Below are 15,626 nucleotides of genomic sequence, written 5' to 3' on the forward strand. Positions count from 1 at the left end.
AATTAAACTGGTTCCCCACCTTTCATCTTGTATCAAAATAACTGCAGATAATTAGTAAATAATCTTCCAAAAGAGAGAAAGAGTACTAGAAAAACACAAGTGGTTTCTTATATGAAGTGGGGAAGCTGTATTTAAACATGACTGATGGCCCAGAATCCATAAACAAAAAGATTAATATGTAACATAAAAAAGAAATCAAAAGTGAGTATGAACCAGTTAAACATCAAACAACTACACAAAAAATGTGCAACAGATAGGACAAAGGGCCAAGGTTCTTAATTTAAAAGTGCTCTGAGAACAAATCAATGTGAAAAGACAAATAGTCCAACAGAAAACTGGACAAAGGTCAAGACCAGGCTCTTCTCGACCTGCCGATGGACACCAAAATAGGGCTAACAAATCTTCAAGAACCACCAAAAAAGAGAACCAGGGGTTGAGCTTTTTTTACCTCTGGAACAGAGACGGTGGGCAATGGAAAGAAGAGGAATCCGCAAACTCAGAGTCAACATCAACCTGCAATAAAATAAGTGTGTGAACGCTCACAAGAAACCAAATCAGGACACAGACACAATGGGAAGACCATGTGAAGACACAGGGTCAAAAAGGTCACCTAGGAGCCAAAGAGCTAATTCTAAATCTTCTCTCACCTTGCCAACTCTGCCAACACCTTGAGCTTGGACTTCTGGCCTCCAAATCTGTGAGAAAATAAATTTCTGTTGTCTAAGCCACTGTGGTACTTTGTTACGGCAGCCCTAGTAAACTAATACAGAATCGCTTAATATATTCTCCTTATTCGAGTTACGCCAACTGGGCATTCTTTCATTTACTTATTTTACTGTTTTGCGTATTTATTTTGGATCCAAGCCCAAGCCCTGCATTTGGCTGTCACATCTCTTTGGAGGTCTCCTTTAATCTAGCCTTTTCATTCATAACACCGACATTTTTGAAGTCAGACCAGAGGTTTTACAGAAAGTCCTACTTTCTGAATTTGTCTGACTGTTTCTCCATGATTAGATTCAGATTCAACATTGTTAGCAAGAAGTTTCCAAAAGTTATGCATATGCTGGGTACTTCCTACTACATCACATCAGTGATGATAGCTTGTCCCATTTCCTGATGATGTTAAATTGGATCACAGATTGCGGCAGAGTCCTTCATTGTAAAGGTACCTTCTTCCTCCTTTGTAATTAGTAAGTAATTTACAAGGAGATACTTTGAGACCATAGGAATTCCAACTATCTTTCACTGAATGGTTTTGGCATCGACTGGAGACCCTTGTGCGAATCCATTATTACCTGCAGGTTGCAAAATGATTTTTTTTCCTTTTTCCAATTCAATCAAGCCCTCTACCTTTATTGGTTGGCAATTCTTTGCTAAATAAGAACTTTACCTCCTACCCTCTACCTCAGTTTCACTTTTTGGAGCATGAATACTATTCACTCATAGAATGATGGTATTGGTTTTGTTTTGTTTTTTTTAATTCAATGTATTACAATCCATTTATAACTGATTTGTTTTTATCATGGTAAAATATACATAAAACTTAACACTTTAACCATTTTTAAGTGTACAATTCAGTGCCATTTCATGTATTCACAATGTTGGACAACCATCAGCAATAATCTTTTCACCATTCCAAACTCTACAGCCATTAACATCCAAATGATTTTAACAGCCATTATTTTTTGTAATAACTGTGATACACACTCACTGTAATATATATACATATATACATGCACGTGTGTGTTTCAAGAATGAAAATCATAATACATGAGAATGACTGTTAATATTAAAATTTAGCCAACTAAAATAAGCCATTCTGGGGCACCTGGGTAGCTCAGTCAATTAAATGTCTGACTTAGGCTCAGGTGATAATCTCATGGTTCATAAGTTTGAGCCCTGCATCAGGTTCTGCACTGACAGTGTGGAGCCTGCCTGGGATATTTCTCTCTCTCTCTCTCACTCTTGCTCTCAAAATAAATAAATAAACCTTAAAAATAAAATAAGCCATTATGCAAACAGTTGTTGGCATAGAAAAGCAACATCCAAGCCCCACTGATCAAACATAACAACACAGGAAACAACCAATTATGTGCCCCCTGATGCTGTACCCAGTACCAAGTACCCCATAACCTGAGAGAGGCACCCAGCACCCCTTAGGAGGTACTCTAGCCAAAACAAAAAATAAAAATAAATAAAACCCTAAACTTGATCAAGCCTCCATATCTATCACTTGTCTGAAAACACTGGGGCCAGAGGAACACCAGGGGGAAGCTATCAGCAAAATCCAAATTGTAGGAAACTATAGGAGAGATGACCCAATTCCCTCATCAAATAAACCTCAAGGAAACAGAGTAAGAGAGGTAGGAGAACATATAGATTAACAAGATTTAAAAGGTGTATCAGTCAAATGCCATGTGTGGCTTGTGTCTGAATCTTGATTAGAACAAACCAGCCATAATAACTATAAACCTAGGACATGGATTTTAACATCCTGACAGGTGCTTCAATGAATGGCAAAATAAAACTAAGACCCCTTTTCCTAAGAACTAAAGAGAACTGAAAAAAACCCAGCTGACCAACATAGAGAAATGACAAGAAACATATCTGTCTCTGACTGAGCTCTAAGTTAAACAACAAACAAACAAACAAACAAACAAACAGACTCCCTTTTTCCCTGCTACACTGTTGCCATAGCTTTCTGGCCAGCAATGCAAACAGGGGTCCCATTCATAAACCACTGTGAAGGATATCCGAAGGGAATGAGTGTGCAGTAATACTGGAAAAACTAGACAACAGCCAAGATCAAAGAGGCATTGGCTGGCTACAGAGATTAAATTTTATTCTGTAGGCAACATGAAACTACACTGTGTGACAAGGTAAATTAAAGAAGGCAATGTCACACAGTGGTTATGTACGTGGACTCTGGACCCAGGCTGCCTGTCTTCAAATCTGCCAATTTTAAACTCTGTGCCCTTGGACAAATCATTTAACCTCTCTGTCCTCAAGAGACTTAAATATTAAATACTCTGTTCAGATGCAGTTGCCCATCTTTATAATGGAGATAAGAACAACACTTATATGTCATAAAACTGTTGAGAAGACTAGATTCCTTCATATACACAGAGTGCCTACAACAGTGCCTGACTTTATAAGTATTAAATAAATGGAACCTGCTGTTGTTATTGTTATTTGCTTAACCTTTCTGAACGTTAAGTTGCCCTGTCAAACGAGGCTACAGTACCTTCGCGGCTACCCTGTTGATAATAAAGATAAAATACTGAAGCTTGGGTCTTCATATCATCTGGTTATTTTAATCCCATTAGACTGTGAGTTCTTGAAAACAAGTCTGCTGGCTGACTCATTTTAGAAGCCCAGTACAGTATGAGCTGACAGATAGTTGGTATCAATCGCACACACGAATACATCCTTTAAAAACTGTTAGGTGCTGTCCATGTGAACACAGTACTGCTATTAGCATGGGAACAAGAGCCAATCTTAGAAGCTGCCTTTGACGGTTCTGGGTAGCATGGAGATGGAAGGAAAAGGAACAGACCAAAGGCAAGACTAGCTTGGAAGCTATAGAAACGCTGTGGCTAAAAGGTAATGAAGACCTGGGCATAAATGGAAGAGACAGGACACAAGAAGGGCAGCAGAAGGGTTTCACAGACCCATCTCTTTGTCCATATCCAAATTACTGCTGATGGTCTCTCCTGGCTGACCACATCAGGTACTCAATTGAACTAATCGGACATTTTAATCAGCAGGAAAGTTAATTTACGGACTGAAAGACAGGAATGACCAAGAAGATGAATTCAATTCTAGGTAAGCAGAGTTTGAATTATCTCTGAGGCAGAAAAGTTGAGATTTCCAACAAACAGCTGAAAACGCAAGGCTGCTGCTTGAGAGAGCTGCCCAGACTGAGTTACACGGAGCCATCACCCTCCAGAGGGAAGACAGTCTCAGGACACCAACATTTCGGGGGGAAAAGAAGGACGAAAGGAAGCCCACGAAGGAGAATAAAGCAATAATATGAGTTAAGAGGCCACCCATGAGAGGGGACATTATGAAAGCTGACAGAAGGTGCTATAGGAAGAAAGGGGTGGGACATGGGGGGGGGGGGTCCCACCAGGCCAGTAATAAAGAAGATAGGGCAACAGTTTCAGAACTGAGGTCACTGGTGACCTTTAGGAGAGAATATCGAAAATGAGAATACGTGTAAGTTCATATTCGGGAACTTTAAGTATGTGTGGGTAGTTAAGAAATGGAGAAAAGTACAACCCTTGTATAATAATCATACATTTCCTTAAATAATAATTCAGACATGTGTTCCAAAAATAATACCCTGACCCCAATGTGGAATCAAAATGAATCCCTAAAAACCCTAAAATTTATACTGAATTTTATCACTATGTATTTAATTCTGAAAAAAGTTGGACTAACTTCCAACCAATTCAAAAGGTGCTGCACCCTTGGTTTAGAAAGGTAGCTACATTTAATTACACAGTAATGAGAGCTCCAGACCAATATTCCTTAAACTTTAATGTGCATGCAGTCCCGTGAGGATCTAGTTGAAAGGCAGATTCTAATGCAACAGAATCTTTGGCCTGGCATAAGTCAAAAATGCTGGAATTCTTTTTTAAATCATTAAATTTTGTTTAAATCCAAGTTAGTTAACATATAATGTAATAATGATTTCAGGAGTAGAATTTAGTGATTCATCACTTACATATAAAATGCAGTGCTCATCCCAACTGCCCTCCTTAATGCCCATCACCCATGTAGCCGATCCCCCTACCCAACACCCCTCCAGTAACCTTCAGTTTGTTCTCTGTATTTAAGAGTCTCTTATAGTTTGCCTCCCTCTCTCTTTTTATCTTTTCTTCCTTTCTCCTATGTTCATCTGTTTTGTTTCTTAAATTCCACGTGTAAGTTAAATCATATGATATTTGTCTTTCTCTGACTTATTTCACTTAGCATTATACACTCTAGTTCCATCCATGTTGTTGCAAATGGCAAGACTTCATTCCTTTTCATCGCCAAGTAATATTCTATTATATACATTTACCTCATCTTCTTTATCCTTTCATCAGTCGATGGACATTTAGGCTCTTTCCATAATATGGCTATTGTTGATAGTGCTGCTATAAACATTGGAGTGCATGTGCCCCTTCAAATCAACATTTTTGTATTCTTCAGATAAATACGTAGCAGTGCAATTGATAGATTGTAGGGTAGTTTACAACCCCTATCAAAATAACACCAGCATTCTTCACGGAACTAGAACAAACAATTCTAAAATTTGTATGGAATCAGAAATATACCAAATAGCCAAAGTAATGTTGAAAAAGAAAACCAAAGCTGGAGGCAACACAATTCCAGACTTCAAGCTGTATTACAAAGCTGTAATCATCAAGACAGTATGGTACTGGCACAAAAACAGACACAAAGATCAATGGAACAGAATAGAAAACCCAGAAATGGACCCACAAACATATGGCCAACTAATCTTTGACAAAGCAGGAAAGAATATCCAATGGAAAAAAGACAGTCTCTTCAGCAAATGGTGTTGGGAAAACTGGACAGCGACGTGCAGAAGAATGAACCTGGACCACTTTCTTACACCATACACAAAAATAAATTCCAAATGGATGAAAGACCTAAATGTGAGACAGGAAACCATCAAAATCCTTCAAGAGAAATCAAACAGCAACCTCTTTGACCTCAGTCAGAGCAACTGCTTACTCAACACGTCTCCGGAGGCAAGAGAACCAAAAGCAAAAATGAACTACTGGGACCTCATCAAGATAAAAAGCCTCCGCACAGCAAAGGAAACAATCAACAAAACCAAAAGGCAACTGACAGAATGGGAGAAGATATTTGCAAATGATATATCGGATAAAGGGTTAGTATCCAAAATCTATAAAGAACCTATCAAACCCAACACCCAAAAAACAAATAATCCAGTAAAGAAACAGGCAATGAACAGATACTTTTCCAAAGAAGACATCCAGATGGCTAACAGACACATGAAAAGATGCTCAACATCACTCATCATCAGGAAATACAAATCAAAACCACAATGAGATACCATCTCACACCTGTCAGAATGGATAACGTTGTCAGGCAACAACAAATGTTGGCGGGGATGCAGATAAAGGGGAACCTTTTGCACTGCCGGTAGGAATGCAAACTGGTGCAGCCACTCTGGAGAACATTATGGAGATTCCTCAAAATATGCTGCAATTCTAACAAGCTCCCAAGTAAACCAATGCTGCGGGTCCATGGACCAAAACTTCTAATAGCCAAGCTCCAGGTGGACCACTCAGAGAATTTGGCTAAGCAGCCAGAGGCTAGCCATTATGGTGAATACTAAAATGAATCACAAGCTTATGAAAAGCACGCTACGTTTTGTTCAGGTATGTCAAATAATATCTTTGTCCCCCGGTTTTCAGTTAGGTGGAAATGTCCCACAGCCCGCAACAACATCTCTTGACATTCCTTGATAATTCCCAGTGGTTTCACATGTTACATTGCATTTGCTCATCACACACATCACACACATCACACTCATCACATCACCTTATGTTTTCCATAAGGTGACACTAAGTACCCAGAGAAGTTAGACTTGTCCAAGTTCTCACCATTAGTGGAAGAAGTGGGCATATAACCACTCCTGCCTGTTTAGCTCCTCACGAAACCAGAGCTACTGATTTAAAAATAAATAAACAAAACAAAACATTCTTGCAGCCTCTTCCCATATAAGAAAGCAGTTCTGAGCTCCTCAACTGCTCAGTCTAGAACTGTGACCAGAATCAGACAATATAAAAATCACGTGTCTAACTTGGAGAAACTTCTAAACAGGCACCTGGAGCTACAAGCCTGTTCAAATCAGGCTCATGATGGAGTTCAGGACATATTGCACCACAATGTAGCATTTTGGCATATGGAAAATCTTAAGCTGAAGGAGTCTGAGAAAACAGCAAAAGGAGGAAAGTCACTCTGACCTTCTCCCCACAGCCCTCTTTCCTGAAATCAGTCATAGAATCCCCATGTGAAGGGTACCAGGGTACCCTCCCTGCACTAGGAGGAGAAGAGACATTCTTATCACCAGAGATGGGGAATTGGGGACCCAGAAAGCTGTACATCATTAAACTGTACATCATTAAACATTATTAAACTAACCCTTATCTCCTAGTTACTTCTTCACCATTTACTACTCCTAGCCCAAATGCCTCTGTCTTGTCAATTCTTCACAAATCCACTCTTTCTTTGTTTAAAAGGAATAAAAGCTTCCTACTCTGGTCCCTTCTTTGGGTCTTCATTCTCTTGTGAAGCCTCTCATGTTTATGTAAAAATTCAATGAAACTTGTATACATTTCTCCCATCTGTTTCTGTCAGTTTAATATTCAGATCCAGCCAGGGACCCTAGGAGAGTCCGGGAGAACTTTTCCCTCCCCTACACTTTACAGTTTTCTTACAAATTGTACTGCATAAGTCTGACACAAAAGATGTTTTACCATAGAACAATAAGTGTATCTTGAAATATCTGACTCTTGTATCAAGTCAACAATTTTCATGGATAACATGTGGAAACTGTGACTACGTGTGGAAACCAAGACAAAGCTACCAGCCTAATAACAGTCATTAAACAGAGTGGTTTATTTAGGCTAAATTACTAAAAATTTCAACACTGCCAACTTTGCTATGTTGTCAGCACCTCAACTCAAAAGGAACCATCAGGGCCTATTTTCACTCATGCAACTGCACAGCAAATTTCCAAAGGAAATGGTGAGTACGAGTACTCTATCTTATAAACGTTTCTAATCAACAAACCAGACCACCACGCTACAAATAAACCACTGGGAATAATTCTGAGGTAACAGACCAGAGCCACCATAAATTGGGGCGATTTAACCCAACAAGAAGGTCTGGTTAAACAGGCCATGAAAATAGTGCTTGCTCAGTTGCTGTTAAATACATTTGCTAAGGGAATTATATCACTGCAGCAAGGGCACATCCTCCTTACTCCCCAGCAAAACCAGCACACGTCTGCAGATTCACACATTCCTCTGTTCCAAGACTCACTCAAAGGCATCCAAGGCATCATGACAGGAAGGATGGGTGCTTAGGAAGCAGCAAATGCTGGGCAAGGAGAGTAGGAAGAAACCATGCTCAGTAGGCCTAATCATCACAGATAGTGGAAAACTCAGGGAGGAATGATTCCATCTGAGAACTCAACAAAAGCAGAGGTTGGACACAGGACATCAGGTCAAAGAAGCAGGAGTCAGAGCCCCTCCACCAATCTTATGAAGAAGTCAATATTCAAAAAGACCTGCTCCCTGACTTTCTTACACCATAGCTTGGCTTTGAACCCTTCCCACCCACCCCAGTTCTCTATTTGCTGACCAACATTGGTGAAGGCATGTGGCCTGTGTGCAAAAAGCAAAAGGGTTTATCAGGGGACTTGGTCCAATTACACATTTTTCTGGGACTCCGTTTCTTTACCTAGCAAGAGGGGACAGGACTGGTAGGGAGGAGAGAGGACCACTGTGTTATTTAAACCCATTCCTCACCAGCTCCATCAATTTAAGAAACTCTAAATCCAAACCTCAGCAGAACCACAGAAACTTACCATCATCGTGGTAGCATAAAAACAATTCAAACTTTTTTTTTTCCTTCCTGTCTAGCACAAAAACTGCTCTGCTTTATTATGATGTTATGATATCACTAAATACCTAGTGGTTTTACCATAAGGGAAAGAAACTTCCCATTTAAAGAAGATCTGTGATAAGCCCAAATCTCATTTCATCCTCATTAACAAACGTTTGAATAGGGCATTGTTATAGGATGAGAAATGAGAAAAGCATGGAGCTTAAAAATATAGTCCAAGTCCTTAGTAGTAAACAGTGGATTAAGATTTTTACAAAGGCATATGACAGCATGGATAGTTGCCCAACTCTGTGAATATATGAAAACTACTGAATTGTACACTTTAAATGAGTGAATTGTACGGTACATGAATTCTCAATAAAGCTATTTTTAAAAAAAGGTATATGACAATTCTTGGCCTCAGCAATGTGGTTTGAAAGCCATAGCAAATCAGGGTGCCTGGGTGGCTTAGTCAGTGAAGTGTCCAATTTCGGCTTAGGACACGGCCTGTTTCGTGGGTTCAAGCCCCACGTGGGGCTCTGTGCTGACAGCTCAGAGCCTGGAGCCTGCTTCGGACTCTGTGGCTCCCTCTCTCTCTGTCCCTCCCCTGTGCTCACTCGCTCTCTCTCTCAAAAATAATTTTTTTTTGGGGGGGGGGAGCCCAGGTGGCTCAGTCGGTTAAGCAGCCGACTTCAGCTCAGGTCACGATCTCGTGGTCTGTGAGTTCGAGCCCCGCGTCAGGCTCTGGGCTGATGGCTCAGAGCCTGGAGCCTGCTTCCGATTCTGTGTCTCCCTCTCTCTCTGCCCCTCCCCCATTCATGCTCTGTCTCTCTCTGTCTCAAAAATAAATAAAACGTTAAAAAAAAATGAAAAAAATAGGGGCGCCTGGGTGGCGCAGTCGGTTAAGCGTCCGACTTCAACCAGGTCACGATCTTGCGGTCCGTGAGTTCAAGCCCCGCGTCGGGCTCTGGGCTGATGGCTCAGAGCCTGGAGCCTGTTTCCGATTCTGTGTCTCCCTCTCTCTCTGCCCCTCCCCCGTTCATGCTCTGTCTCTCTCTGTCCCAAAAATAAATAAACGTTGAAAAAAAAAAATATTAAAAAAAAAAAAAAAGAAAAGAAAAAAATAAAAATAATTTTTTTATTTTTTTTATTTATTTTTTTTTTTTAAAGAAAGCCAGGCGCGCCTGGGTGGCTCAGTCATTTAAACATCGGACTTTGGCTCATTTATGATCTTATAGCTGGTGAGTTCAAGCCCTGCATCGGGCTCTGTGCTGACAGCTCAGACACTGGAGCCTGCTTTGGATTCTGTGTCTTCCTCTCACTCTACCCCTCCCCTACTCAAGCTCTGCCTCTCTCTCTCTCAAAAATAAACATTAAAAAAAAATTTTTTTTTAAAGAAAGCTATAGCAAATCAACACTGCAATGAAACATACACTGAGTGTCACAGTGTGCTACAAACTACTGGACTAGGAAGACCAGGAAATACATACGTCCATAACTGATAGCATGTGAATTTTCACATGCACCTTTGCAAACAGAACTCTTTTTAAGGCCTGGGAGAGGTGGAGACAGGTTAAGAGCAAAGACACTGAAAAAATACTGGCAAGGTTCAAATCCAGGCTGTATCACTTACTTACTATATAACTTTAAGGAAATTACTTAACCTTTCTGGACCTCAGTTTTCTCACCTATTAAAATAAGGACAAAAATAGCACCCTCCTTGCTATTATGAAAAGTAATTGAGTTATTATTTGTAAAGCACTTGGGAAAGTTCCTGGCACATAGCAGACACTGTGTAAGTGGTTCTTACATAAAAATCTGGCTTACTCTGAAGCACCTAATTTCCCTCCTAAGCCATCTCCCCTCTCTCATGTGCTCTACTCTCTACCCAAACTACCACGCAGGCAGACCCTAGGGAGCACAGGGTAAGAGCAGACTCTGGAGCCAGACTGGCTGGACCTGAACTCCAGCTCCTTCACTTCCTAATTATCTGCTCTTCAGCCACTTACATCAACTCTTGGTGTCCAGAGTCATCATCTGTAAATCATGGATGATAGCATGTAACTCACAGGACTGCTACAGGATACAGGTAAGTTACTAACAAGAAGCATTAGACCAAATCTCTTATCTAGTAAGTACTCAGGGAGGGTTCGCTGCTCTTTTATGGATTTCATTACCTGCTCTCCTATCCCCTACAAGTAGCAAGTGTTGTCACTTCGGCCTTACATTTGTGGTTTCTTATCACTGGAATGGGTCTTCGCTCTTTCCCCAGCCATTCTTGCTGAAATACCACCACTTTTGAGAGGTTTCCTCCTTCCACCCCCACAGAATCCATCTCCTTCCCCAGTGCTTCCATAGCCCCTTTTGTGGCACTAACCACTACTTAGGGCACTTCCATGACAGGATTCAGCCTATAGTATAGTTGTGGTTTTCTAGAAGGCCCAAAAGGAGACCAATTCATTTTCACATCCTCAGTTTAGTCCCATTTGGAACATTAGAAAGAACATGATATACAACTCTGAAGCAGTCAGTGATCAGTGATCGTAGCAACAACTCCTCCAAGAATGCAGTATCAATCCTAAGTGTTCTAGTCCTACAGACCAAATTTTCATTATTATTAATGCTTCAATTTGTTCCAAATTTCCTTTAGTTCTAGGCCAAATTATCAGTCCATGTCCAGTTTTATATCTGAACATCTCTCACGCCTGAACTCAAGTAAGCATTCTCTAACTTTTAAGTTTCATCTAGTTTCATTTCATCATTATTAATGTACAAATTCAACCAATGACCAAGAGGGAATGTTCGCTACAACCAAATGGGGGCAAAGGGGAAGGGGAGGTTTCCCCTTATTACTACTTTTTAAAAATGCATTTTTTGTGAAGTTGCATGAAATATCATTTAAAAAACTCATTTACATTTTAATACATGCAGGGCAGTGCTTGGAAGGTTTTAAAAGAAATACTGAAAACGACACAAATAGTACAGGCAGACCACTTACCATTTGCCATATAGGAAGGGAACCTTAAGAAAGTAGGCAGCAAGAGAATGGAAGTTTTTTGAGTCTGTCTCAAAATAATAAGAGTTTTAAATCAATGTTACCTCACGAAAAAACAAGTATCTTTTGCATCATGATGCAGAAGTCTTCATGCAGAAATCAAAATAAAAGCAGACCAAAGACTAGATTCTTGGCCTCTTGGCCTTCCTATGCGAACTATTTAAAGGAAGAGGGACATGAATAATTAGTTACACTTGGAGGGGGAAAAAAAAGAACAAGGAAACTCAGAATAAATGATCAAGAGATCAAGAAACTGCTAGGTGTGGTTAAGTTCATCCAGAAAATATCAGACCTGCTTAATTAAATATTCAAACAATTCTCCACAGTGAGTGCTGAAATTCACCTACAATTGTTGAGTTTCAGATTCTTGGCCCAACCTCTGGGACATTCCATCGGAGTGGGCTCTCTCCTAGGCAGGCTCTTCAAGTTTTAAGAGGGGATGTCAATCCTGCTTGTAAATGAGACTGTTAAACCCATGGCTCTGTGTTCAATGCAGCAACATGGACTAACTGCACGCCAGGAAAAGGCTAACAGCGCAGCCTTTAACTCAGTCCACCCAGCACTGACCCGCAACTGACAGAATCACCTCACAAGGATAGTGCCCAAAGGCCACTAAGTAAGAGGCATTCTTAGACTAAAGTAGACCAGCACAGCTCGTTTTGGGAACTTTTAAGACTACATTTACTGCACTGCCCTGGAGCTACAAGGAGGGACATTATTAAAAATGGCCTTATGGAACCCACAGACATATATTTGTGGTCATGAGCTAGTTCTGAATGCAGTTTGCTCACAGCACATAAAAGGACATGGGGAGAAACTGCCCTCAGTACAAGGAGACTTCTCTCCCAAGTAACTGACTGACCTTGCCGATCATTTCCTCTTTACTCTGGCTGCTAGAAAATGCAGTCACCTCTAGCAAGTACCTCCTTATTTTCCGCTAATTTTAGTCATGGCTGCATCTTCCTTTCCCTTTATCCTGTCTTTTCTCATCTACTCTGACTTGATTTTGATATCTTTTTGGATTATAAATATATGTATATATAATATGAGCCATCAGAAATCCTGAAAAGAGGCAAGGCTAAATGAATAAATAAACAAACACACAAGTTCCCAAAGAGTAAAAATGAAATGTTTCATCTTCCCCCTCACTACTTGGTTACAATTCAACTGCACTTATTGATATGATGTGATAGCTTAATATACAACCAAAAAGTTAAATCTGCTTCCATGTCACTTATTTTACTTCATACTAGTTCATGATCCTTTTCTTATACTCAAATTACATGTACATTCATCAGTTTAGACTCAATTATTTTATCTCCAAATTAAGTATAATTATTTAGTTCACATGCAGATATAAAAAATAATAAGAGCATGGGAATCTATTTTCACCTGTCTCCTGGAAGAAGTCACTTGGAAGGAATGAATTCACATCAGGCCTTGAAATCTTGACTGGATACAAATTTAATGCAAAGAAAAGGTCAAGAGCCATTGAGTTTGAAAGGGTTAATGTAGTTACCAAAAATAAATACCAGTGATGCTCAAAGAATCTACCTAAAAATGGTTATATATACCAATATGTTCACACACACACACAAATACACTCATACACACACCCAAGAACACACTCCTGAGGATGGAACTCAAGAGTCATTACAGAAAAGAAAAAGGCCACTTAGGCCACATAGTCTAGAAACATGAAGAAGCCTGCAGATTTGGGGAGTCTGGAGAAACTTAAGTCATAGAACAGCATTTAAATATATTTGTCTGCTTACAATTTCCATTGCAAATGTGATTAGTTTGCTTGAATAAATAGGAGTATGATGTGTTGGCCATGTTTTCCTCTTGAGGGTTATCACAGAGTTTTGATTAAGGACAAATGTTTGAAATGTTGGGTATATTTAAGTTCATTGCACTTAAAATGAACTAAGAAGTTGTATAGGCTTGATTAAAGGGCTGCCTTCGTGAACTTAAAATTAAAAGCAATAAATTCCAATGATTCAAGTGATTGGGACTAAGTATGGTATTCTGCCAGAAAAGTTGAAATGGAGTCCAAAGAGACTGAAATGGTGTCCAGGTTTCAAAAAATGGTGAAAAGAGGAAAGGTCAAGCTGTCGGAGCTGCCTTTCCTCCGGGTTAGTGAATGATTCACATTACGCAGAATTCCTTTTAAGTAAAACTTCACAAGAGTTACAGGCTCCCAGGACAATCTGTTTTGTCATTTCTAAAAAGAAGCCTCTCAAATGCTCAGAGGCCGGTACGTAAGTGTTGTCAGATGGGGAGAGGGGGCTGGAAGATGAGAAGGGGGGAGCGGGGCGGGGCCCCTCTCCATTTTTACCCACACGCGTGCAGGCCAACTATTCCGAACAGTCTCTAAAACGGAAGTCAAGGTGACTTCCCCACCCTCGGGAGGGCGGAGCCTTTGAAACCTAATAGGATCTGGCTTCAGCCCGGGCGGTGCCGCCGGGAAAAAGCCCGAGTCAATAACAACCGGGGTCACAAGCAGGTGTGCTCTGAGGTGGCCGAGGGGACCTGATGACCCCGGGCCCTCCTTCGCCCCGGGCGCACCTGGCTTCTCTAAGCCGACCTTGGCTCAGCCCGCCGAGCGCCAGCCCGGCACCGACTTCCCTCCCGGGCCAAGTGGGAGGGTTCAGCCGACAAAGTTTCTACTGCAAGGTCGGGCCTCCGTCCCCGCATGGGCCACATGTGCTGCCCGGGAGAAGCGGTCACCTCCCTCCTCCGCTGCTGCAAGGTGGAACAGCTGCCCCGGGCCCCTCTCTATTTGCTTTCCCCGTTGCACCAAGGCGGCACGTGAACGCCCGAGCCCTCGGGCCCCGGCCGGCCGGCACGCTCCCCGGGGCAACGGGCCTACGCTTACCTTGGCGGCCGCCATGCTTCGTTCCGGGTGCGGGTCCGGGCGCCTGCAGGACCCTCTCGGCGGCTGGATCTCACTGTGGGTCCAGGCGGCTCACTTCCCGTCCCGGCGGCAGCAGGGATGGCGATACAGCCCGGCAGCGTGCGCGCCCGGCCTGCCTCCCCACGCCCTCCCGCCGGCGCGGGTCAGACGGGCGCCGCCAGCCCATTGGCTGCGCCCGGCCCAAGCCGCCCGGGCGCGCGTGATCCTACGGCCTCTGCCCTGAGGCCGGGGCGGGCTCGGGTCCGGGGGCGGTGGACCGGCCTCACGCACGTGACCCCGGCTGCGCTGTCCAGCGGCGAGGGCCGTGGGGCAGTGGTGGGGTGCGATCCGCCCTCCTAGGGGTAGTTGGCCTTGCGAGGGAAGCTGCCGGATTCCGCCATACCAGGGGCTATTCCAGGGCCCTTGAGACCCGCAAGGAGGGACACGCACCCGGGTGGGAAGTCCCCTTGGGTCACTGTTCAGCCAGATTTCCTCGTAGGTTCCCTTTTGAAGGGACTCCACTCTGTATTATGCTATAATGCATCCAAAAGCACTGGCCAGTCAGTGGGAAGATAGGAAAGTAGTATCACTAGCAAATCTACTTTTAGGCCAAATCTGTAAACTCTTAACTACCAAATGGGTATGTATAATGCAGAACATATATTTGTGAGGCTATTTGATTTCAGCGCTGCCTATTAGGATCATAGAGGTCAAAAGATCTCCCCGCCCCCGACCAGATAGGCCCTACTAAAATAGGTCAAAATTATAATGGAAAAATTAAATGTATAACCTCCAGAGATCTTAGCTTTCTTCATCAAAATTCCGTTCATTTATCTCTGCCATCAAAATTTATAATTAAGGCAATAGTGGTCAGGGAAAAGTGTTTTAAATATTTTGTTAATTACGGATATAACCTTTAAACAAAAGTGTTTATTACATAATTATGTTAATTAATCAACACTGATTGAGGGGCTACAGTGTGCTAGGTGCTGGAAACACCTAAATGACTTGAGATGGACTCAG

At 41.9% G+C, this 15,626-nt stretch overlaps 1 protein-coding gene across 3 annotated transcripts in view; it reads right to left on the bottom strand.

Moving 5' to 3' along the window:
* Positions 1 to 14,874, bottom strand: part of SLC25A13 (solute carrier family 25 member 13) — a 185,461-nt gene extending 170,587 nt beyond the window's left edge. Inside the window, exons 1-2 of one of the 3 annotated variants that reach the window (XM_043588930.1) lie at positions 14,586 to 14,796; positions 449 to 513 (exon numbers count right to left, since the gene is read on the bottom strand). Coding sequence is in view for 1 of the 3 variants with exons in the window: in XM_043588929.1 (XP_043444864.1) it covers positions 14,586 to 14,600 (15 nt within the window). In the remaining 2 variants the exon portion in view is untranslated. Of the gene's footprint in view, positions 1 to 448; positions 514 to 14,585 lie in introns of all 3 variants that reach the window. The other 2 variants (XM_043588932.1, XM_043588929.1) reach the window with 2 other exon arrangements.
* Between the last annotated feature and the right edge of the window lie 752 nt (positions 14,875 to 15,626).

The sequence above is a fragment of the Prionailurus bengalensis genome, chromosome A2, assembly GCF_016509475.1.
Source record: "Prionailurus bengalensis isolate Pbe53 chromosome A2, Fcat_Pben_1.1_paternal_pri, whole genome shotgun sequence".
Classification (NCBI taxonomy): Eukaryota; Metazoa; Chordata; class Mammalia; order Carnivora; family Felidae; genus Prionailurus; species Prionailurus bengalensis.